General features: G+C 38.1%; 1 protein-coding gene across 6 annotated transcripts in view; it reads right to left on the reverse strand.

Moving 5' to 3' along the window:
• The window catches only part of LOC149189738 (uncharacterized), a 295417-nt gene that overhangs the window by 216947 nt on the left and 52196 nt on the right, over positions 1-26274 (reverse strand). For 5 of the 6 annotated variants that reach the window (XR_016255924.1, XR_016255923.1, XM_089411922.1 and 2 more), the window contains 3 exons: positions 14003-14189; positions 13850-13912; positions 13635-13743 (listed from right to left, as the gene is read on the reverse strand). Coding sequence is in view for 4 of the 6 variants with exons in the window: in XM_089411922.1 (XP_089268048.1) it covers positions 13635-13743; positions 13850-13912; positions 14003-14189 (359 nt within the window). In the remaining 2 variants the exon portion in view is untranslated. The remainder of the gene's footprint in view (positions 1-13634; positions 13744-13849; positions 13913-14002; positions 14190-26274) is intronic. The other variant, XM_089411924.1, reaches the window with a different exon arrangement.

A 26274-nucleotide genomic window follows, 5' to 3' on the forward strand; every position in this document is an offset into this window, starting at 1 on the left:
TTTGGGATGTATTTCCTGAGGACATTTCAGAGTTGCCACCTCACAGGGAGGTAGACTTTTCTATTGAGTTAGTGCCAGGGGCAACTCCAACATCGAAAGCACCTTACAGGATGAGCACACCTGAGTTGGTTGAGTTGAAGTTGCAGCTAAAGGAAATGTTGGACAAAGGATACATCAGACCCAGTGTATCACCTTAGGGCGCACCAGTGTTGTTCGTAAAGAAGAAAGATGGTACTCTTAGATTGTGCATTGATTACAAGCAGTTGAACAAAGTAACGATCAAGAACAGATACCCTTTGCCGAGGATTGATGATTTGTTTGATCAGCTAAAGGGAGCAAAAGTGTTCTCTAAGATCGAATTGAGATCGGGATACCATCAGGTACGCATCAAGGAAGAGGATATCTTCAAGACTGTGTTCAGGGCCAGGTATAGACATTATGAGTTTGTTTTTGTTCCATTTGGCTTAACTAATGCTCCAGCGACATTCATGTGTTTGATGAATAGTGTGTTGTGTCCTTATTTGGACAAGTTTTTTATTGTATTCATTGATGACATACTAGTATATTCTAGGAATGAGGAGGAACATGCCGAACATTTAACAGCAGTGTTAAGATTGCTAAGAGAGCATCAATTGTATGCTAAACTTAGCAAGTGAAACTTCTTTTAGACTGAGGTACATTACTTAGGACATGTCTCCAAGGAAGGCATAGCAGTAGATCCAGAAAAGATAAGGGCCATCATTGAATGGGCAGCTCCTAAGAATGTAGATGAGGTGAGATCATTTATGGGATTGGCAAGTTACTACAGGAGGTTCATTAGGAACTTCTCACGCATTGCATATCCTATCACATTATTGCAGCGGAAAAGTAAGAAGTTTGAATGGACGGCGGAATGTGAAGATAGTTTTGAGCAACTTAAGCAGTTGTTGAAACATACACCAATGCTAAAGATTGTGGATCCAAACCAGGAGTTTGTTGTGTGTGCAGATGCTTGCAAAAGGGGAGTTGGCGTTCTCATGCAAGAAGGACAAGTAATGTGTTATGAGTCACGGAAACTGAATGAGCATGAGCAAAACTATCTGACGCATGATCTTGAGCTAGCAGCGATTATACATGCATTAAAGATGTGGAGACATTAATTTTTGGCCAGGAGGTTCACATTTATGAGCGATCATAGTGGGCTGAGGTATTTGTTTAACCAATCGAATCTAAATGCCAGACAAGCTAGATGGTTGGCCATCCTTAGTGAGTTTGACTTCGAGATCAGATACATCAAAGGGAAAGAGAACTGAGTTGCAAATGCTCTTAGCAGAAAGGTACAGGCAAATCATATAGTAGCTATAAGCTCTTATGGGACAGAGTTACAGGATAGGATTTTGCAGGCAGGTCAACGGGATGACAAATTCATGGAGATCATGCACAGGTTACAACAGAGCACAGGTACAGGTACAAGTACATGTGCAGGTACAGGCACAAGGCATCAGGATGTAGACTATCGTCTCACGGCAAATGGCTTGGTGAGGTTTCGAGATAGGATCTATGTGTCGAATTGCAGTAAGCTCAAGAAGCTTATCTTGACGGAGTTTCATGTGAAACCGTATTTGGGTCATGCAAGATATCAAAAGACATTGACGACGGTAAAGAAAGTCTATTATTGGTCGAATCTGAAGAAAGAAGTGGTTGAATTCATGGCTAGATCCTTAGATTGTCAACAGGTAAAGGTAGAGTGCAAGCATCCAAGCTGTCTACTACATCCTATAGCGATTCCAAAATGGAAATGAGAGGTCATTTCCATGGATTTCATCACAGGTATTCTGAGGACAGTGAAGCAGCATGATTCTATTATGGTTGTGGTCGATGAGTTAAGCAAGGTAGCTCACTTCATTCCAGTAAAGAGTACATATTCAGCTAGTAAGGTAGCATAGGTGTTCATCAGAGAGATAGTGAGGCTACATGGTGTTCCAAAGAAGATTGTGTCAGACAAAGATGCAAAGTTCACTTCCAAGTTTTGGAAGGAGCTATTTGCAGACTTGGGTACAGAGTTGGTCTTCAGCACAGCTTATCATCCGCATACAGATGGTCAAACAAAGAGGGTCAACAGGATCTTGGAAGATATGTTGAGGATGTATGTGATGCACCAGGAGAGGAAATGGGAAGAGTATCTACCAATGTGAGATCGCGTACAACAATTGAGGATGAGTCATTACGAGGCATTGTATGGGCAGAGTTGTAACACTCCCATCAACTGGAGCAATCCAATGAACAGGGTACTTATTGGACCGGACATGTTGACAGACATGGAGCAAGAAATGCAGGTTATAAAGAAGAATCTAAAGGCAACACAGGATAGATAGAAGAGTTATGTAGATCAACACAGGGTGTTCAAAGAGTTTCAGGTTGGGGAGCATGTGTATTTGCGCATCAAACCCAAGAAAAGCTCTTTGAGGGTTGGTTCATGTGCCAAGTTGGCACCACAGTATTGCGGGCCTTTTGAGATCCTTGAGAGGATTGGACCAGTGGCATATCAACTTGCACTGCCTCCAACAATGAAAGTCCATGATGTTTTCCATATTTCATTGCTTAAGAAGTATATAAAGGATGTTGATCATGTTATTGATTGGTTTGTATTGCAAGTGGAGCAAGAAGGAGAGTTCCAATGGAGCCTCAGTGCATACTGCAGCGAAAACATCTCATGCTCAAGAACAGAGCCATAGAGCAAGTTAAAGTGTAGTGGAAGCACTTTGGGCCTGAAGAAGCTACATGGGAGATGGTGGATCAAATGCGGGCCCTATATCCTTCATTATTTGCCAGTTGAGGCAAAGCAATTTTGGTTGACGTTGGTATATGTTTGGTATATGTTTGTTGATGTTTTGGTATATGTATATATATGTATATGGATGTAAATACCGCCATGAGCTAAGTTATAAAGCTCCAATAAGCGATATGGGTGTCATGTTATTATGGTTGTTATATTGTCATGTTGTCATGATGTTTTGCTTTTGAGCAGGTTCTTCATTGTAAATACTGCAACGAGCTAAGTTATAAAGCTCCATAGCCAGTATGTTTGCTTTTCAGCAGTTTTGTTGAGGTCTTGGTGTGGTTTAACAACAAGGACGATGTTCCCCAAGGGGGAGGGTTTTGGCCCTGGTGAAAATTTCATGTAATAAAAGTTAATAAAGGAAAAATAAGACCATGGTTAAGGGACACTTATTCCAAGCTTAATGTTGGGAAAATATATCCTAGTGGGTATCACTAGATGTGTGTTTTGGCCAAGGAAAATTGGCAAAGGCTAAGAAAAAGGCATTAAAAGGCAAAAAAACATTTTGGCACATTTATTTATGAAAATAAAAGAAATTAGGAAAAAAGAAAGGTAAAAGGTCACAGGTTGCATGTGAGGAGGAAACTGAAAGAAAATAATGGAAAATAAAGAAAATAGAGGCTTCACTCATAAAAAGGCTTCTAAAGATCAATTGGTAACCTTTTGTCAGTTCAAGTTTGGAGCTCTCTCTCATTATTCACTCTCTCCCTCACTCTTGGTCACTTAGAGTTTTCTTGGTGCACTCTAATTTTTGGAGCAATGGGAGGAAAAGAAAGCAAAGGAGAGGAAAAGTAAGCAAGGATCAAGGGAGGAAAGCAGGATCAAGCAGCTTCAGCAGGAATACTTGCAGGTAACCTTTTGCATGTGTGATTTCCTAGTTGGTTTGGACATGCATGGCTTTGCATGTTGGTGTATGGTTCTCTTGCTGTTGGTTCAGCCTAGCCTAGCCTTTTTCCAGATGCCATAGTATGTTGGGATGTTTATTTCGGATTTTAAAACTTTGGAATTGTCAGAAGGATTTCGGAATCCGGGGCGGAGATGGTCTCAAGGTTTATTCCCAAACGCTTAGGAATCCATTGACCGGTTTTGGCGGGATACACGGTAAAGCCTGAGGGAGCAGTCTCGGTTTAGGGCCTAGTGATCCGGGCTTGGATTGCAGTAAAGCTTGAGAGACAAGGAGACAAAGAATTCCTCAAGGATAGTGAAGGATTCCAGATGGCATTCCAAGTTCTGTTCGGTTGTGTTCGGAGCACCAGTTTTGGTGTGATCACGGTTTGATGAGGGTGGAGGTGGTTTAACCTCTGGATTCATCATAGGTCAATCGGGCGCTACGTGAAAGTACCGAACCTGGTCGGATTTGCTTATGATTAATAAAAGCTAAGTTCTCTTACTCTTGTACTGATTTATATGTGGATTTAATGGTTGTCATATCTTTGATATTTACATGGTTTAATGTTGGTTATAAGCATGGTTGTGTGACTGATTTATGTCATGGTTATTTCATGTATTTACTTGTAACTGTTAAATGGATGGATGCAAGACCTAATTGATGATCTAGTAGTTCAATGGAGAAGGAGGTGATCCTTCTGATGATGTTTCATAAGTTGTTTCAGTCATTTATGCTTTGTCTTGTATCCTAGACCTGTAGGTTGCATTGATGCCAAGTGTTTGATAGAATGTCAGTCCCAATTAGGGATGCTCAAGCCTAGTCCTGAGGGTGATTTTTGATTGATGCGCATGGTTATCATGTTTTTAATGATTTCTGAAAGTTACAACAAGTTCTGGGCAGCAGTCGAAATTCTAGACTAGAAAAGTGGCTCAAATCTCGTGGTCGCTGGCACAAAACTAGCAATTCTGGACCACAGTCGTTGGCAGGCAGGCCTGTGAGATCGACTTTAGGTTGTTGTTCACTCCTTTGCCCATAGCATGAGCGCGACTGAGGCCTAAGAGCTGCAAAATAGCAATGGGACCCAGGGACAGGCTGTCTAAGTGGTTGGTTTGTCTCCTGAGGGGTTTGGTGATGATGTTGGATGATTGTATGTGATGTTCCGTCAATTCCACTTCCTTAAGGTGATATAGGAGGTCAAATTGGATCATAGTAGCCTCTCTTCTCATGTTTACCCTGGTTGGCATGGTTACTTTGGGTAGACCTGGGAGAGGGTGTTACATTCTCCTTGTCTTCTTGTCTTTCATTCTTGTTTTTCTTCTCTTCTTATTTCATATCGACCTCGTTGATGTTAATGTGCCAAATGATCCGGAGTCCCTTCTATTTGTACTCTTCTTCAGAGGTCGAATAGACCTCTTCTAGGCCAACTTCATCATAGCAAAGTCGACTTGGTCTTGGAGGACAAATTGGCTTTCTAGACTTAAAAATAATAATTTCCTTTTGTTACAACAAGTCCAAATGGAACTATAATATATGACAAAATTTCTTCTTTGACTCAACAAGCCCTAGAAGCATGAAGAACACGTTTGACCTAGACTTTGAGCATGAAACCCATACTTGAATAAATAAAAATTATTTTTCTCTTTTTATATAAAGTATACATTGTCATGAATACAAAAGTCATTATGAACACCAATGTTGATAATATCACCAAAAGATCACGATATATCGTAAATATCATGATATTTTCGGCAAAATGATATATCTATTATGAGATTGTCTTTCGGATTAGTCACACCATTAAGTTATGGTCGATGTTTCGAACCATTTAATGTGGTTCACCCTCAAGACAAAGGTTCGAAATGCTGAGTATAACTTAATGATGTGATTAATCCAAAAGACAATCTCATAATTAATATGGATCACAAAAGTATAAGATCAAAAACATTATATCGCCAACAAAATATCGTGATATTTTCCTTTTTTTAAATATCGCGATATTTATGATATATCAACGATATTTCACCAAAATATCACACGACGATCTTATTTATCGTCGGGCAAGCAGGGTCGTGGCTACAAAACGTATTTTTGGCCTTTTATTTGCTCATTTAGCTTTGTTTGTCTTGGAGAAGGGGAAGATCTTTGTGGAGGGTTTTAAGGAGAGATTGAAGATCAAACAACCATTATCATCACCAATCAAAAAAAAATTGTGGATCAAAGATTCAAGATCAGTGAGACAAACTTCATTTCTTCCATCAATAGGTATGTTCTTAAAAACTCCTATGTTAATGATTTTTTTCATAAATTTAGGGTTATGTTTGCTTGCCTCTTTACCTATCAACATTTTGCTTCTTCGCTTTTTTGTCATTTGCTATGATTTTCATGCCCATGAACGAATGCAAAGGTTTTCTCCATATTTGGACAAGCTTCATTTTATTTTTTTTCTTATGCACCCTCTTATTGCCATTTTTCTTTGCAAATAATGTAGTAAAAAATTATTTTTTAAAATGAGGTGGCTGTTATTTTTTGTGTATGGGGGTTTAATGCCAATTTTTTGTTTTTTTGTGCACTACGTTTGAAATTTGACGCAATCCCTTAATCCACTACAAATATGCCAAAGCCCTTAGACCCATTTTGGGAGTATAAAGAACCTGATGGTGCTACAACTCGGGCATATCTATCATGCAAATTGTGTGGGACCAAGATGACAGGAATTGTTTTTTTGGTGCCCTACGTTTGAATTTTGACACAATCCCTTAATCCACTACAAATATGCCAAAGCCCTTAGACCCATTTTGGAAGTATGGAGAACCTGATGGTGGTACAAATCGAGCATATCTATAATTCAAATTGTGTGGGACCAAGATGACAAGAAGGGTTACGCGATTGAAATACCATCTAGCTAGACTCCCTGGACATGATGTTGGGCTTTGTACAGTTTCTAGTGCAGCACTTATTCAAAAATCTTTGAAGCAATTGATGGAAAAGATAGAAAGAATGAAGAGGCAGAAAGAAACAAGGTTGAAAGTGCAAGTAGATCTTTCGGGATATCTACTTCTAAGATTGAGGCTGAGGGTAGTGGGTAGGGCTCCACAATGTCACCTGTTGATGTTACTAGGAGTGGGAGGTCATCCTTTTTTATTCCATGAACCAGACATGGAGCACAACCTTCCACAAAATTAGTTGTTAAAAAAAAAGCAAGAAGCAGATAGAGTTATGGGGAGGTATCTTTTTTGGAGTGACTTACCTATCAGCATCACCAAAAACAATCCATTTTGGCAGCTAATGTGTGATGTTATTGCTATTGTGCGGCCAAGGTACAAAAGTGCTACATATGAGGAGTTACGGGGGCCAATCCTTCAAGCAAAAAAACAAGGCATCAACTCTCGATTGGTGGAGTTGAAGCAACCATGGGAGGTGTCTAGATGCATAGTGATGTCTAATGGTTGGACAAATAGGAAGGGTAAGACCCTTCTAAATTTCTTGGTACATTGCCCTAAAGGTACCATGCGATGCATCAACACATATAAAAGATGTAGCATTGATAAGTGAGTTGTTGATAGGTTCGTTCAAGAGATTGGTGTGCAAAATGTGGTGCAAGTCATAACAAATAATGCAACTAATTATGTGGTTGTCAGCAGGATGCTTATGGAGAGGCACCGCACATTATTCTGGACTCGATTAGTTGATTGAGGATATGAGGAAACTCTCCTTCATCACGGAGGTGATTGATATGGCTAGGAGCATCCCCAACTTTATATATAACCATGCTTTTGTTGTTAGCCTCGTGAGGAGATACACTAGAAACAAGGAGTTGTGGTGTCCTACAATCACACGTTTTTCCACCAACTTTATTACTCTTTAGTCTTTGCTTCGATGCCAATTTGAGTTGAAGCAAATGTTTGTTTCCAATGAGTGGCTTGATTGTAGATACAGCAGGAGACAGGATGGGAGAGCCATGGCAAAAATGGTGTACACTGACACATTTTGGCAAGGAGTAGAAGAAGTGTTCTTATTTAGTGTACCTATAGTAAAGGTTTTGAGATTGGTCGATGGGGAGAAGCCCGCAATGACTTATTTGTATGAGGCCATGGATAGGGGCAATGAAACCATCCATGATTATTATGCAAACAAGGGTCTTGTTGGGCTTAATAGAAAAATGATGTTATGGGATGTGATTGATAGTCGATGGACAGGGATGCTTCATCAACCCATTCATGTAGCAGCACTCTTCCTCAACCCCACATTTTCATACAAATATGGCTTTGATTTTAATAGCAATTTGATGGGAGGGCTCCATTCCTGTATTCATAGGATGGTACCTGATCTCGAGCTTCGCAACAAATCAATCGCGAGATACAGTTTTATCAAGATTGTGTTGGCCTATTTGGCTTTGATGATGCTATTCGGGAAAGGACACTCTTCGTGCCACGTAAGTGACAAGTCATGACTCATTAAAATTTTCAATTTAGAATTTACTGATTTATAATTCTAGATTTTTTTAATTCAATTATGTTTTATTTGAAAGTTTAATTATGTTTTAACTTTTTAACTTTTTTTTTCTTTATTTTGTTGTAGATATTTGGTGATGAAGCTATGGTGCAAGGACACCAAACTTGCGAAAATTGGCCATAAGAATCTTGAGTTAGACCTGTAGCTCTTCAATGTGTGAGCGCAATTGGAGTGTATTTGAGAAAATACACTCAAAGAAGTGCAACAGGTATAACTTTGAGCTTCAGTCTTCAACTGAGCAATTACATTTATTGTGATTTTAATTTATGACCATTAAGTTTCAAGACTCATTAGTTTTTTGACACTCTTACAAGTTGGAGTTCTCATGCCTCAATGATTTAGTGCATGTACTTTACAATCTCTGACTTCGAGTGAAGCAAATAGAGAAACCAATGGATCCAGATGCCATTTCCTTAGACAATATTGATGTATTATCTCAGTGTAGGGTGGAGTCTAAGGTACCCATCATGGAGGAGTCACCTACATGGTTAGAGGAGGAATCATTAGTACTGGGGCAGCAAGAGGAGGATGAGACTGTTAGAGCGTCCGCATCAACGCCATTTGCTACAAATATAGGAGAGCACAGCTCCTACCCAACAACCATTATTTGACATTAGGTGCAGGTTAGGGCCTTCTACTGCTACGGGTAGGCCTGGCAAACAACCCATCATGTTTTCCCGTAAAAGAGCGAGAGGGCACTAATCTCAGATAGCTAGCTATTAGTTTTATCTGTTTTGCTACATATAACTCATGATGATGAGATATTTTTATAGGTGCTATGAAACCGAATTTGTCCAAAACAGACCATGTGTCTGAATCCCATGAATCTGCACGATTCGATGGGAATTTGAATCCTAAAATGGGACACCACGTGTCCTAACAGGACACCATCGCATCCCGGTTGTGTCCCGTTAGGACACATCGTGTCCCGATTTTGGGATTCGAATCCCAAAAAAGTGAGGATTTACGAGGTTTATGAGGGAGGGTTTATGAGGTTTGTGAGGGTTTATGAGGGAGGGTTTATCAAGTTTGTGAGAGTTTATGAGGGTTTATGAGGTTTGTGAGGGTTTATGCAGATATTTGAATTTTGTATGTACTATGCATGTTATAATGTTACTAACTTACTTTGTAAACAGTAAAACTAACATCTAGATGAAAATCTATGTTTGAAATCAATGAATTTGTATCATTTGAGAATTTGTGTAAGAAATATCTAATTTTTAATATATATATAATAAAATAATATATAACGAATCCTACATGTCTTGTTCCGGGGGATCAACGTGTCCGAATCCAACACTTGAATCCCCGTATCCTACAAATCTTGAATCCCCATGTCAGGTGACTTAGTATATATGTGAAGTTATTTTATATTGGTTCTCCACATTTGAGTCCTTGATTAGACAATTATCAGGGATTAGCAACCTTTGGTATCACCTTTGATGTATCATTTTTATTTTACATCATATATATCATATATATCAATGCTTTCTTTATTTATGTGTCAATGTGTTTATTTCATGTTGTTATTGCTTTATATGTTTAAAAATCTAAAAAAATGAATATATGTTTTGTAAAAAATTAGTTAGTATTTAAATTTAGGTTTATTATTTAATTTTAGGTTAAATTAGATGAAAGGGCACGATCATAAGATCATGCCCTTTCCCCAAAAGGGTGCCCATGGCAGTATATAAGCCAGGAAACCCCATTGTAAACAGCATCATCTGTCAATTCATTTATTAATAAAATATTTATATATGTATATCTTCTGTTCATCGAGAAGTTTTGTATTCCATCTGGTATCAGAGCTGATCGGTTCTCTCAACACTCCGCTGCACAGTTTCTTTGTTGTTTTGCAATCGGTCATCTTTCACCTAGTTGTTGTTCATCAACCCCATCCGAAATTCCTTGCCAGTGTGTTGTACTCGTCCCCACCATTAACCCGTCGCTGCTACATTGTTCCACGACCCCTTCCACGCTGCTCTCCCATCATTTTTTTACCACTATGTCCCTCCGCGTCTCCCTATTGCCTCCCTGTCTGCGTCCACCCTGCCGCATCTTCTGTTGTCTTCCCCGCTCTCTGAGTGTCGTCCACCCTCCTCCAGTCCGCAGCTACCGTTGTCACTATCCGCTGCAACGATTCCCGAATCCACTATTCCATTCCGATTGCTCAAAAGACGTGACTGTGGCAGGAGGACGTAACGGTCCATACTTCATTGGTATCCACTGATCCATAGCCATCCGTTAAAAACTGCGGTGTTATCTGCTCAAGCATCGGTCAAACCGTCGTGCCACTCCGCTCCAAATTAAATTTGATATTGAGTTTTCGTTATATATATTTATAATATATATAACTAAATTATATTAAATAATTATATATTATATATAATTTATATATACATATAGTATATAGTTGAAAACTATATGTTATATAATTTAATTATTTAATTAAAATGAAAAAAAAAAACACTTATGTCAAATAATTAAATTAATTAATTTAATTTAATTATTTAAAAAAAAAATTAAGCTGGCAGATAAATACACGCCCCCGCAAACCCGCTCAATGTCAACAATGACAATGGCAGATTTCCAAAAAAAATTGTTGGACTCAGAGCATAAGATAAATAACAACCACGACGAGGTCAGTAAAAGATTAAATGAATTCCAGATCAAGCTTGAGGAGCAGGCTGACAATATCAAAAAACAGGCTGACAAAATAAAAAATCTTCAGGATACGACAAATCGAATAGAAATAAAGATGGAAAATCAACATGTCCAAACAGAAGCAGACATCAGAGAGGTCTTAACAATGCTGAAAATTCTGTGTAAAAAGGCGAATTGTACACCCGAACAACTACTAAAAGAAAATGAAGAGAATCAAGAACACATCTCATCAGATTCAACAAAGTCAACAGACTCTCATGACAAAGTTGAATCCCCAAAAAAATCAGCGACACCCCACCAAGAAGTGAGTAACACAACCCTTACAAACAAGCAACTCTGGGATACCTTTACTAATCAACACCCCTTTTTCGCTCAACCATTAGCAACATACCAGCGAAGGGCAAAAGTCGAGATGCCTAAATTCGATGGAAACGAAAAAAACAATGTTGCATGGATAAATAAAGCAGAAGAATACTTTGAGATATATGACATCAATGACGATGACGAAAATCTCTGGCACGCATCCATGAAAATGGAAGGAGAAGCATATAATTGGTATATGTGGTGGAAAAAGACAACACACATCATTAGCTGGAGAAAATTTAAAGATGCATTCTTTAAAAGATTCCAAGGTGTAAAGGAAGAAGAGTTCTTTTCAAAACTCATCAAATTACGACAAAAAGGAAGTGTGGACGAATACACTCAAGAATGGGAGACCTTAGTAACACGAGTACCTGGGTTATCAGAATCTCGTCTAATTCAGTCATACGTCTCAGGACTCAAAACCCATTTACAAGCAGAACTTGAGATGCATGACATTACATCAATAGAAGTAGCAAGACGAAAAGCAAAAACAGCCGAAAAGAAATCCGAACCAATATTTTGGTCAAAAGCGGAAAAAACATATTCAAGACGAAGGATACCCCAGTATGTGGACTCAAATAATACAAGATATGTTCCACCACATCGTCGTGAAGATGAAAAATCTAATGTGGAAATGCAAAGGATAAAAGAGGGTAAATGTAAACGTTGTGGTGAGAAGTGGGACCCCAAACATAGATGTACTAAAGGAAAAGAACCAAAGAACCTATATAATTGTGAAGCAACCAATGATTCAAACAGTGAAGATTATGACATAGAAGAAACAGAAGATGCCCCAGAATTCCCACCAGAATTAGATGACGTAAGTATTCCGCAAGTGTCATTATCAGCCATGACAGGTATATCACAACCTCAGACCTTAAAGTTAAAAGGACACAAAGAAGAACAACGTAGTGGTTCCCATCGACTCTGGAAGCACACACTATTTTTTAGATGCAACCGTGGCAAAGTGACTCAATATATTTTCATTTCCCTTACCAAACATGAAAGTGATGGTAGCTAACGGTAAAAATTTTGAAAAGGTGGGGAAATGCCATAAGGTTAAATTGCAGATTCAAGACTTCAATTTAGAGTCTCCGTTTTTCACAGTATCATTAGGAGGAGTAGATGTAGTCTTAGTTATCCAGTGGTTACGAACTTTAGGTACTTTTGCCGCCAACCATCAAGTACAATTTATAAAATTCAAATGGGGAGGTCAGAAGTACAAACTACACAGATTCCAAGCACCAAAAAATAAAGTTGTATCATCATCTCAGATGATGAAGCTGAGTCGAAAAGGAGCACCTGCTTATGTAGTACAATGTCACCAATTAGAAATGTTATCTACAAATATGACTAGTGAAGAGTCACCAGAGATACAAGATCTAATTCAGAAGCATGAAAAAGTATTTCAAGACCGACCTATGAAAAAGCCATATCGATATCCACATCACCAAAAAATGGAAATTGAGAGATTAATTCAAGACCTTTTAAAATATGGGACCTTGATCATCTTGGAATATTTGATCAAGTGGCAGAACTTACCCGAAGAAGACGCTTTCTGGGAGAATGAATCATTCTTCAACAACATCCGTCATTACTTATGCTTTGCGGACAAAGCATTCTTTCGAGAGGAAGGCAATGTTATGTAAAAAATTAGTTAGTATTTAAATTTAGGTTTATTATTTAATTTTAGGTTAAATTAGATGAAAGGGCATGATCATAAGATCATGCCCTTTCCCCACAAGGGTGCCCATGGCAGTATATAAGCCAGGAAACCCCATTGTAAACAGCATCATCTGTCAATTCATTTATTAATAAAATATTTATATATGTATATTTTCTGTTCATCAAGAAGTTTTGTATTCCAATATATTATGTATCTTTTATGTTTGCTGATATTTTCCGATTTTTTGCTGATATTGCCAAAAAGATGTTTTCAGGACCCTCGCCAATATTTTGTCGATACCGATATTATCAACACTGATGAAGACCAAATCTAGTTACATTTTCCAACATTAACCAATACAAATGCACCCATCCAAAAAGTGAACAATAGATGTGCACAAGTCTTTTGTATTTAAATTGATGATTTGTTGAAATAGTGCACAATAATAGCATGATTTTCAAAGATAACCAATGTATTTAATTACAAAACATGTTAAATAAAATTTGATGGTCTACAATATATGCACATTATGGTCCTCCTTCCAAGAAAGTTTCTGTGGAGAGAATAGATTTTCCCTTAGAATTACCTTGTTTATTCTTTCAAAAGAATTAGATGGAGAGCTTGAGACATGTAGATGTGCAGAGTCAAAGTAAAATCCCTCAACAAGAAATGAAATTAACTACTAGTTCATCACTATGGCACAATTCTATCATTGTACAAACCATTTTCAGCACTCAAGCCTGTCATTAATCTGAGCTCGCTGTTTTCTGAAAGTTTTTGCAGTAGGGGACACACATCAACTGTTGGAACAAGCAGTTCTGGAGAGGATTTCTGCACATTCAAATAAACTTTTCATCCACTACCCTAACTAGCAAACATGAAATAAGGTATTGCCAGTGAACAATAAAACAAAACAAAACAAAAGTAAGGTAGAAACCTGAGAACCAAATATTCTTTCACCCCATGATGCAACCTCAACTGTTGCAGCAATATTATGCACCTGCATAAGACATAAAGGGTAAAGTATACTGAACAAAGAGATGCTCTTGATAGGAAGATAAAAATTAAGATGGAACTATATTCCCCATACCTGCCTTTCACACTCACTAACAAACTCAGACAATTGCTCCTCTTTCTTCTTTCCTCGTTTATCATCCTCCTCATCTGAGCTATCAGATGAGTACATCCTTGCTTTTTTCGACTCTCTTTCAACAATTTTAATCTTCTCTTGATAATGGTCATGAAGAAGCTCGTCCAAACCAATGAGAATTGCACTTCTGACAACAAAAAGGATTAGCTTGGTTAAATAATGTGTATGTAACAAGCATATAGCCCTTCTACATCTATTGATAAAGATAAACTCGGTTACTTTCTTCAGAAGATCAAGGTTCAAGGAGGGAATATACTCAGCGCTGAAAATATCTCCAATTTCTCCCAATATTTCCAATTTTTTCAGCGTTTTTCAAGTTGCCAATTCTTCCTTGTTTTTCAGGTCCAAGTTTATGTTTGCTAATAGTTAACAGCATTTTCTAATTTTCTCCAATAAGATAAGATGAGATAATTTTATTAATGTTTGACAAATGACCACAAAAGTGGGTCAATGGGACTGAACAATACAACCAATATGAATACAATGTGGGAATGCAAACACAACTCCTAAAAACTGTTGAAAATAACATAAAGAAAGAAACCTGCAGTAGTACAGCCTCAAAACACATATATAACTGTGACAAAGGTACAGTGATACATAATACTACGTGAATTTGTCCAAGACTAGAAAAGTGGACAACCCAAGAGATTGTCAAAAGAAGAGACCCTCAGAAACATATTCCCCGAGACAATTTTTGAAATATTAACATATTCCAATTAAAGATATACATTTTATGTGTCCAATAAGTTTCTTTCAGGACCCTTAGAAACTATGTTGCAGGCCCCCCCCCACACATTTCAGCTACGTTTTCATTTCAAAACTCAACTGAAATGCTTTTCAGTTCACATGAAACATGTTTCACATGTCAGAAATGTATTTCATACAAACTGAAACATGTTTCATCTTCTATACAATGTGTTTCCAATTGAAATTTGTCTGATTTAGCCTTGACTTAATTGTTGGGACACCCATTTTTCATTTTGTTGCCTAATATGTTGAAGCTTGTCGTAGCTTCGAAAGGCCTTCTACACAGGCTTGGTGTCTTAGCATGTAGGAGATGATTTATTGCCTCTTTAGGTGTTTACTTGATGGAGTAAGTGATTTATGTCTTCTATCCCAAGTCTAACATAGCAAAAAGTACAATAATTAGAGTTAATTAATTATTGTGGACATTTAAGTCAATTTCTAAAGATAAGTAATGAAATTATTCAAGTGACTCAGAAATAGTCTCAACCATTGATCTCCTAGGTCTTCTAGAAGGGAGATTAGGGTTAGGTATTTGGGCTTGATGAAGATTATAAATGAAAGCCTAAGGGAGAGATGAAGACACAATAACTAGAGAGAGAGGCAACTACTGCATGTTTGGGAAAGAAATTTTCTCAAAGAGCGAATAAGATTTCTCCGGAGCGAGAGGCTCATCTAGACTGAGGAGAAAGAGGAAGATCGCAGGTTGATTCAAGAGCATTTCCAAGTGGCCAAATTGTTGAAGCAAGATGGAGGTCGAAATGTTGGAGATGCTGATTTGCTAGGGACAAGTTTCTTGAGGCACAAAGGCTATTTGACTAGAAGGTGCAGAGATGAGTTGTTGGTAATAGGTGGGCAAAATTCTCCATGTTGAATTCCTTCAAAAGCTAATTTCCAATGGGCCAAAATTCGGCCGAATTCTTCTAATGGGGCTTAGTTACAATGTGACAACCCTGGTAAAATACCCCTATTGTTAATATTTTTAAATCAATTTTGCTATAAATAAAAAGGACTGAGAAATTAGGACACGGATTCAGAGCTTTGGGGCAAGAGGTGCTTGGGAAATATCTGAGGAGTCGATTCACATATGGAAGCAAGATCAGCTGGTATCATAAAAAAATAAATTAATTGGCAATCAAAATGACAGGGTGGCAGGTCATGGGGACCAACAGATCCACTGGCAGGAGGGTTTCCATTAGTGGAGGAGGAATGACAATTGCTTCCATCAGGTAGTTAGAGCGACCAACATGATGGAAGGCAACGTGGGGAAGATTTCGATGGAGAATCATGCCATGTCATGGGAGGAGCCAAAAGGGCAGAGGAAGGAGAATCATGCAACGACGTGGGAGGAGTTGAAAAGGGAGACAGAGCAAAAAGGAGGGAATGTGAAGCAAGAGAGAGCATTCGTCCATGTGGAGCATCAAGAAGCAAAGAGAGCTCATGCAAAACAAAACATGTGAAGTATCAAAGAGAAGAAGAGGCTTCCCCTTGGAAGTTGCTTAACAGAAGAACATACATAGCTAAAGCGAGGATTACGTTTAGCGCGTTGAAGCAAGGTTGAGCAATAAAAGTCAAGATTAATATGCAGGCCAAATAACAGAGGAAGAAAGTTAGCTTAGAGCAAAGAGGTGGTTTGGGCACCACTCTGGTGCAGGACATAAGTACTCTAGATTCCCAAGTTTTGGTAGAGGCCTTGTTTTTTGGATTCCTTGAGAAGGAATGTCTTGGTACATTCTCTGCTTAGTTGCAGGCTAAGCAATTACTTTGGTGAGCTCTAGATTCCCTATGTAGGGTGGAGTCTGAAGAGATTCTGCATGGCTTTTCTCAAAGAGTTCTAGATTCTCGGTTCATGGTGGAGCTTCTGAGGATATTGGTCTAAGGGTGGAGGTGGTATAGCCACTAGATTCCTCGTGTTGTTGAGGGGGGAGGTAGTATAGCCTCTGGACTCCCTGTGTTGTTGAGGGTGGAGTTGGTATAGCCTCTGGATTCCCTATACTAAGTGAAGGGTGGAGGTGGAGCAACCTCCAGATTCCCTGGATAGCTGGTGGGTGCAGATAGAATGGTCTTTGGACTCCTTGTTTCAGTTGGCAACATTGGTTATTCCCTAAAAGCACTCCCCAAGCTCTGAATCTGGCTCAGGGGTGATAGGCTACAAGAAAGGATTGCAGTGCAAGCCAATCTCAGGTTGGGTGGAGTCCCAATCTCAGTTGCCAAACTTCTTTTATAAGATAAGTATTCATTTAAGCTCTTGTAAATCTTAATAATATGCATATGTTTATTGTATTAATTAAATGCTTGTGCTAATGATGAGGGGTGTTGATTTCCTATGTGAATGTGAAATGTTGATTTATGTGCATTTTCTGAGGAATGGTTGGTTCTTGTATTTGCTTTATGAGTGTGAATCTCATGAGTTTCCTCAGTCCCGAGCAACATATGTCTCTTTGTGTTAATATGGGCCTGAAATCTGCCTAAATAGCTTAGCTTAGGCATAAGAGAGATAGCTAAAAAATTGTTATTAACTTGAATCTTGCATTAAAATGAATTGAATATCAGGCCCCTGTGTATAATTATTAATAGGAACAAATCCCCTGTGTAATACAAGCTCAGGAGAGATAGCATTATATATGTATATAGTTATATATGTGTGTGTGTGTGTGTGTGGACCGATTCAAAGACTTGCAAGCTCAGGAGAGATAGTGTTTTATATAAAACACCGGCCCAAGGGGGCAACATCGTCGATGGACGTCTATGATTATGGAAGAACCAATCCAAGGCCTTAAGAAGCTTAAAAGGAGAGCGGTTATATATATTACATGTACGCACAATGTCCAGACCTTGATTTGCTCAAGAGAGATGGCAAGATCGATTAAGTGTCCAAGGCATCCTAGTATGAATCCTTGCATGGATATATACACATATTCATATATTAAACACACCAAGAGTTGGGTGGAACCTATCAGAGATTTCTCGTCTTATCCGTGTCGTTGTTGCTATGAACCACAAGAACTATTAGGTGGGCGGACCCTAGGGTTTTGCAACCCCTGGAGTTTTTCCATTACGCACATAGTGTTTTGGCCAAGAAGACAAGGGCGGGACGGAAGTGGAATAGGGTAAGTGACAGCAACAGCATCGTTTAGACCTCAGGGTCAGTGAAACCTTTTAAAGAGCCAAATGAATTTTATAACAAAAAATTATGTTTTGCAGGGGCGGGTCGAAGACCTGGTAGGGCCAAGCCACGGTGGCAGATGTTGTCATCCCGACACTTTAAACAAGAGGCACAAGAGAAAGGACTAGGTTTTATGTGCCAAGGCGAGGAACGCAGCGTGACGTCACCTCAGGAATTTCCAAAAGGAGGCACGATGCAAAAGTTGCGGGGAAAAAGGGTTGAGGCTTGGATCATCAATGTGACGTTGTTGTAAAATGTAACTAGGTTCAGTATTCATAATGACATGCAATTATGATCTTTGTAAATGATGAAAAGAAGAGAATAAAATTATTTTTGTAAAGCTTGCTTCATGTGTTTCATGAGCAAGAGATTTTATTTATTAGTGGCTCCAATTGAGAGCCTTAGGATTTGTCAAAGAGTCAATGTCATGTCAAATGTAATCTAGTAAAATAGCCCTCCAACAACAGCACACAGTCCTCTTCCTATGTTGACCTACAAAATGAAATAATGGCTCATGTCAGCTTATTCAAGAAGACACCTATTCGAAGTATCATGTCGGCTTATTAATATGCACCAATAGCTATAAATAGGCACCTTGGCCTATTCCTTTAACATAGAATTTCGAACATCCTCCTCTGAAATTTTCAGATGACTGTGACTAAAGAAGAAGTTCGGATTACTAGTGATACACAACCATTTCAGTGATTCGGTGAAGGCTACAGTTCAGTAATTGGTAAGGGAATTTGGATCCCTCTGAGTTCCAGGTCACAGTAACAGCAAAGGAGTAACAAATTTAGATGTCAAGTTCGGATAAAAGAAGAAGGGACAGCGAAGAAGAGATGAAGGGAAAGTAAAGGGTTGATCTCAGTCAACAGAACTCAGATCTCCCTCTTTGTATTTCGGATGGGCAGTGATACATGAAATAACAATTTGAATGGCAACGTGTTGAAGGGAAATCAGAGGCAACAAGACTAAAGCTCGGATCACAGTGGCAGCAATCTATGACATGAATATAATCGTTGTATAGATGCTACCTTGCAACACCTCTGTCTTGTTGAAGAAAACGTAACTACGTTCGGTATATATAAATGTAATTTTGATCTTTGTACTTGTAAAGAAAAGAAAAATTATTTTTTAGAATTATAAGAATGAGTTTCTTGCTCATTCCATAGGTCTAGGAAATTCAAAGAGTCAAAGAGATCTTCCTAAGCATTTATGAAATGTATATGAGTCAACCTAAAGTCAAGAACAACCCTCCAAGACCAGCACAATCCTCTTGAAACAAGGCAAGCAAAACAATGAAAAGAACAGTCAAGTCGGCCAGCAAAATTGACATAAAGAATAGACACGTCGGCTCAAATGAAGTGACACAACAATTCATTAATTCATGTCGGCTTGCATGCATGGACATACACCTATAAATAGGCAGTTGGGGTCACCGCAAAAGAACACAGAAGTATCTCGCATCTCTCTGAAGAAACTCGGATGGGTATAGGTCTGGACTTTGCATATTTTAAGGAGCACTCTCTCGGATAAGCACAGTAGAGATACCATCTCGGACTCACCTGAAATCTCGCTAAGAAGTCTCAGTCTCCTCCTTACAGGCCTCGGTGCATTACTGAAGCAGTATACTCCTCAGTGAAAAAGAGATGATATGAATTTCGGTGTCATAATAAGTGCAGTCACAAGTATACACCCTCAGCAAGGATCCCTATCAAACTCTGTCTCGGCCTTCATATATCATAAGCACAGTCACGATTTTGATGATCACTGTCTCACTGTCTCGGAATATACATGGTAAAGAAGATCGATGTGATCTCTGTTGTAATGCAGCAGCCATGAAGCTCATAGCTATGATGAGTCTCTCAGTGGAAGTACAGGGATATTCTCAGTGATGTTGCAGCAGTAATGTATGTCTCCATGGTGCAGTGAAGATGATGATTTCAGCAGTATGAAGAAGAGGATTGGTGGCTTGGTCTTGGAGTGGCTCAGTTAGTCAAGGGTCATGGTCTTGGTGTTTGTCAATTGGAATCTCTATAAGAAGAATTTTATGTGGGTTTTCCTCTCCAAGAGGGAGAGGTTTTGGCCCTGGAAAAATGCCAACTTATTGTGTTCTTGTCTCTTTGTTATGGTAGCTATTTAATGATTAAAGAAGACACACTAATGATTAACAAGCTAAGCATTAATAGTTATCATGTAAAGAAGAATCTCATTAACTCCATGCCCTAGATTCTTCAACATGTCTCGATGATACATCAAGTGCAGTAAGGTAGTTTTGATGACATGAAAGTTCGTTGTCATGAGAAGAGATGATCTCAATTTATGCTATGAAGAAGGTTGAAGTGGAAGAGAAGACGAGAAGATGGAAAAAGGACGTGTGTCTTGGTCTTGGAGAGGCTACTAGGTCAAGGGTCTTGGTCTTGGTATTCGTCAATTGGAATCTCTATAAGAAGAATTTGTGTGAGTTTTCCTCTCAAAGAGTATGAGGTTTTGGCCCTGGCTTATAGCCTACATGCTATGTCTCTTGTCTATTTATCTTCATGCATTGGTTACTAATTGATGAAGAAGAACATTAATAATCTAACATGAAGAAGATCCTAATCTAAACAAGTAAAAAGCATTCACAAGCAGTCACTATTGGAAGAGAAATCACCTAATGCTAATACCCTAGATTTCTCAATAGACGTCACCCTTGTAGATTACCAAGGAAGCATATAAGGAATGCTCGGGGTTTTTAAGCCCGAGGTTACATTGCAGTGCAGGCCTTGTATGCCTTATTATCAATACAACATAAAAACTCTCAACAAGCACGCCTTGGGTTGGTCATGTGGTCCCAATCTGGGATGATGTGGCATAGCCACGAAGGCAACCATGAACATGGAATAATGATGTGGACCCTCATGGGGTGGTGAAATGGCAGTGACATGTCGCCACATGGCAGACCATGATGACATGGTAAGAGGTTATTGGTTGAACTTTAAATGGCCCTAACTTTTGATCTAGGAGTCAAATTTAGGTAAAATTTATATTATTGGAAAGATCTCGACGAGATGAACACAATGGCATTATTCATTTTGGGTTTTGAAGAGCTTGAAAATGACGAAATTTTTAGACCCCATCTCCGTAACAAGACAATGGAGGTCGGATGACGGGTCAATCACAGTAATTGCCCTCTTCTACATTTAGTGTGGTCTATGGGTGGGAAGGAGGTACGTTACATACAAGTTCCAGTCAATGCATATTTCCTTGTAATTTCTCTGTGGGTCGAAACCCTAATTTTCCTTAAATTAATTAATGAAGGAGAATTGTTGTGAGTATTTATCTGTTGTAATGTGTGATTGAATTCTTAAAATAATAGTGATTTTAATTTTCAATAATTCAGAATTTGGGAATAAATAATTGTTGCAAGAATTAAAGAGACTTCTAGAAACCTCTCAGACCAGAATTTTTTCTTGAAAAGGGGTTTCACTCTCAGTTTGCACCAAAATGTTGTTAATTAATGGTATTGTTAAATTCTTAAAGCAAAAGAATGCTTACTTAAATTTTTAACATTACCATTGATTGTTTCAGGTTGTTTGAGAGTGTTTCCAACCTCATCAATCTTATGGAGAAAGTAGATATCCTATTCAAAATTCAACAAACTTAATAGTTTTCACAATTTCAGAATTATTTCATTAGATTCTATCATGTATGAAGGTATGGTATTGGTAGTTAATCAAGAGCACCACACCCTTTATGTATCTTGATGTTAGTGATATTGCTTTTTGGACTTCTCTATCATGGCCTTTACAAAAACATACCCTTCACTCAAACCAAAATCATTGATTGGGCATGCTAGGCTTTTCGTAGCATATTTAAAGCTTGGATCAGGTAGTTTCATCAAAACTGGGTATTGTTGATTGTTGCCCCTAGAGAATTGAGGTAGAGACAAAGGGTGATACCAATGATGAGGAAACCAATATAAGTGAAGGTGGAACATTGCGTGTCATTTACATTTGTCACTTAAATGTTCTTGTTCATTTATTCATAATGATTTCTTTCCAAGTTTCAATATAATGTGCATGTTTCCCCATTTCGAAGGGGTCACGTTTCCAGTGCATTTCCATTTTTGAAATGTGTACCAATTTCCCCATATCATGCAACTTAGCCCAAAAACATATTCCAAAAGACATTATTTGCAACATTGATATATTCCAATTAAAGATATAAATTTTATATGTAACTACTAAAAAATAGAAGCATGCCACTTTCTTCAAATAATTAAACCCTCTGCATGAACTCAACGATATCTCGTTTGTTTGGAAACACTAAACACCATAACGATAGTTCAGAAACACCATGGAAAAAAATGTTGAAGAAACAATGGAGGAATAATCTATTAAAAAGAAGAAGAAAAAATGGAACAAAAATACAAAAGCAATAAATTTCAAAAGAGCCTACAAGTAAACACTACACATGACAACGCAAGCAACTATTCAAATAAGCACTACACCAGACAAACCTTATGAGAACTAAAGAAGAAACAACGAAAATCCACTCAACTTATTATTGCTTCCTAAATCTTAGATGATGTTATTTAGTATTAGCCAAGGATAACTTGGAGAGTATTCCTATGTATTGGATCTCAATTGCACACATTCCAAAAGGAATCTTTAACAAATTCAGAAGAGTGCTCTAGTTTTCTTTGGATAGGCATGAGGGAGAAGAAAGGAATACCTTTACTAAAATGGACAAAAATGGCAAATCTGAAGGAAGCAGGTGGCTGGGGCTTTATGAAAATTAACATTTTCAGCGTGGCAATAGCAGCAAAAAGTTTGCAGAGGCTAGTCTACAATGATCATCTTTGGGAGAAGGTAATGAAATCAAAATACTTGAGAAGAGTTTCCATGGAAGATTAATTTCCAAGGAGCATCTATAGTTTGGAAAGCATTGATGAAGGCTTTCCCACTAATTTGAAAGTGGGCAGCCTTGAAGATAGGGAGAGGGAACAAAGTGTGAATAACGGAAGACCCTTGGATTGGATGTAAAGCCAAGTAAAGATTATCTGAAGCCTTTTCAGACCTTCAACACATGAGGATTTTCTCACTGGAAGATGCAGCATTGAATCATGGAAGGACTGTATGGTCTCAGGGTCAGAAACAGGCAGAGGATTTGAATCTGCCGAGAGTTATTGGTGAGGAGAGAAAAAATCTGTAAAAGTTTTAAAATCCAGTGACATGACTGAATGATCAAGAAGATTTAATGAAGTGGTGTAGGAACTAGGGTTCTGGAGAATATACTGCAAAACTGAGTTATTCAGCTAACATGGAAGAAGGTCAGGTAGAAGTAAGAATCTAGTGACGGCCGATAGTTTGGAAGTTAGCAAGCCCTCTAAAGGCTTATATTTTTCTGTGGCTAGCTTTAGATAACAAAGTTTTATCTTGGATAATTGCCAAAAAAAAATATGCTGAACACTGGGAGATGTATCCTGTGCATGAGCTGCAAGGAAACAGTGATCATTTGTCTGTTCATTGTTCCTTTTCTAGAACTGTTTGTAAATTCTGCAGATTCCAAATGGAAAGAATAAATCGGAACAGAGGATTCTAGTGGATAGTTGACAAATCTGAAAAAGGTTTTTAGGGCTTTACCTTGCTTTATGGTCTTGGGTTTATGGTTATCTAGAAACAAAATGATTTTTCCAGGCTTAAAGTTGACTCCAGCTCAGGTTGCTCGCAAAATCAGATGTGCATGTGAAGGTAGCTGGGTTCCTTAAAAGTTAAAACAAATTGCTAGAACTCTAAAGGAGCATATTATTGACTTTGGAGAGGCTTAGATCTTCTTTGACAGAGCCTGCCAGGGAGCTCCAGGGAAGTGTGGGGCTGGATTTATCCATTATCTCAATCAATCTCACTACTTCCATCTGAAGTCAACAGTTGGGCACAAATAATACAGCAAAGCTTTATGCAATGTGGCTCCTTTTGAAGATAGCAATAGAAAAAAGGTTATTAAAGTTACAAGTCTTTGGAGATTCTAAATTAATGGTGGATTGGGCTAACAATCAGTGCAGAATTCTTGATTGTATCATGAATCAATTTTCTGGAGGTAAAGGGGAATCTTCAAGAAATTTCCTTTACTTGTGTTTATAGAGAAATCAATACATTAGCAGATCAGCTGTCTAAAGACACCCTTATTTGCAGGAGGGGCTTCCTATCTGAACAGAACTTCAGAGGATGAATCCAAATTTCAGCTTCTGAAAGGACATTTTTTAATGCAGAGGGGATTTATTTTGTTTTTGTTTACTAATGCTTCCTATGATATCTATAACGGAGCATGAGGACTGAAAGTAGGTTGAAATATTCCTTTTTGAAAAGATGCCTCAGAAGAACCTATGAAGAAAGTCATTTATAGCAAAAGGAGTGATGTTGACTAAGCAGAATTATAGTCTCAAGGCTGTTTAGTTTATTCAGCCTGTAAAGACAATCTGTTGTATATTATGTTTTTGTACTTGAAATATCGAATATAAAGATATTTTCATAAAAAAATTAATATTAAAAGTCTTAGAGATGATGTTTCAATGATATGTAAAAGTAAACTTTTAATAAATTCAAAAGGACATCCATGTACAAAAAGCCAAGAAAGGTGAAATTTTACTTATAATCTGAAGAAGAAAAAAACAAATCATAGGGATTAATAAGTTCCTTAATTTTAGATGAATAAACAGCTACCACTGACTCGCTTGACTCTACAATGGCAGAATTGGCCATTAATAAGGAAATTACTGCTAAGAAGAAATGATTATGGAATTCTCAAGCACAGACATACAATCTCAAGTAATGCTGGGGATTCTATATAGTTTGCAAAGTAAACAATGAATTGCATAGGAAAATGAAGAAGATAACATCATAAACATTAAGGCCCCTTAGTTATTGTACATATTGGTTTCCAGTGTGTTACTAAACATATAAATTTATTGCTATCTAATTTCCATGCCTCTACATTGAATGTTTGGAGTAGGAGTGTTGAAACACTACCTAAAGACTTCTTGCAACCACGTCACTGCAGGCAACAGCCCAGATATGTGTCCTAAGTGACTTGAGGATGAGACCAGGTGCAACTCTTGAGTCTTAGGTAATATGACGGAAGAAATACCCCTCACCTACATATCTTTCACAAAAAATGATAATATTGTAAATTGTAAAAGCTTATAGCTAATCCAGAAAATAGAAGTAAAGAGGGCAGGACAGTAAAAAATCTAAGGTTGCCAGCTCTGCTCGGTAGTTCTTTTTGGAAATCGCCAATGCAAGGGTCACGACAAGTTGGATATTGAATATAACAAGATTATGTACAATTGCAATAAAAATCCTTATACCTTTCAACCAAAAAAAAGGAAATATAGCATTAAGGAAGTTTCCTATGAATGGCATGGAAGCACAAGTATTGGAAGAGTATCTACTTTCTCAAATCATTGATTCAGCTCCAATTGTTAGTTTTTGTAGCATCGGATGTGTTCTAGCCACGAATTTGGTGAAGAGGCTAGAATACATGAGATCTCCAAGATCTAGAAACCATTTCTGGAAATTATGCCTAGAAATGACTTAATTAGATTATTAACCTATTTATAAATATTTCCTAAGTCTAAACTTAGGGAATATAGTTAATTAATCATAATTAATTAAGTCAAGGTGAGAATAGTCTAGAAACTCACACAGATCGACTTCAAGATGATCCTAACCCTTGATTAGGATTTAATCTTGGCCGTTGAAGTCTCAACAAAGGATTAAAAGAAGTCGATGGGCACTTAGAAAAGATGCACCAGCAGTTTGAATTCCTTGGCAGATCAATTTCCAGAGAGAAGCAGCAGTTGTCAAAAAGCCAGAGATCGAAGCAGAGTCAATGAGGGGTAGGGACAGTGATCTGGAGAAGGATTTCCAGATCCGAAGAGGCAGCAGCAAAAGGCCGAGTTATTCCCAGTGACACAGCACAGAAGACTGCGTAGCTGCTTCATAAGAGCATTTCGATTTGGCTGTAGGAAAAATCTTGTTCAGTTCCAGAGGACGAGCAGAGGTTCCAAAAGTGCCGAAGAAGCGATTTCCCTAGCAGAGACAGGCAAAATGACTTCATCAGAGGAAGTTCTAGGCTAGACGTCATAGGGAGTGCAAGCACTGTGCAAAGGCTAGCGTAAGGGTTCCAGGAAGATGAGTTTCTAAAAGAAATTTGTGTCGGGGTTGCTTGTGGAAGAAGGGTAATTCCCTTAAATAATTTTGGCCAAATTTTCTTGTTGTTTGGATTGCCAATTGGGCATCCATAGATTGTACTCAAATTT

This window comes from Pinus tabuliformis, chromosome 3_1 (assembly GCF_031772625.1).
Source record: "Pinus tabuliformis cultivar Carrire ecotype Pingquan chromosome 3_1, CPIR1, whole genome shotgun sequence".
In the NCBI taxonomy this organism is placed as follows: Eukaryota; Viridiplantae; Streptophyta; class Pinopsida; order Pinales; family Pinaceae; genus Pinus; species Pinus tabuliformis.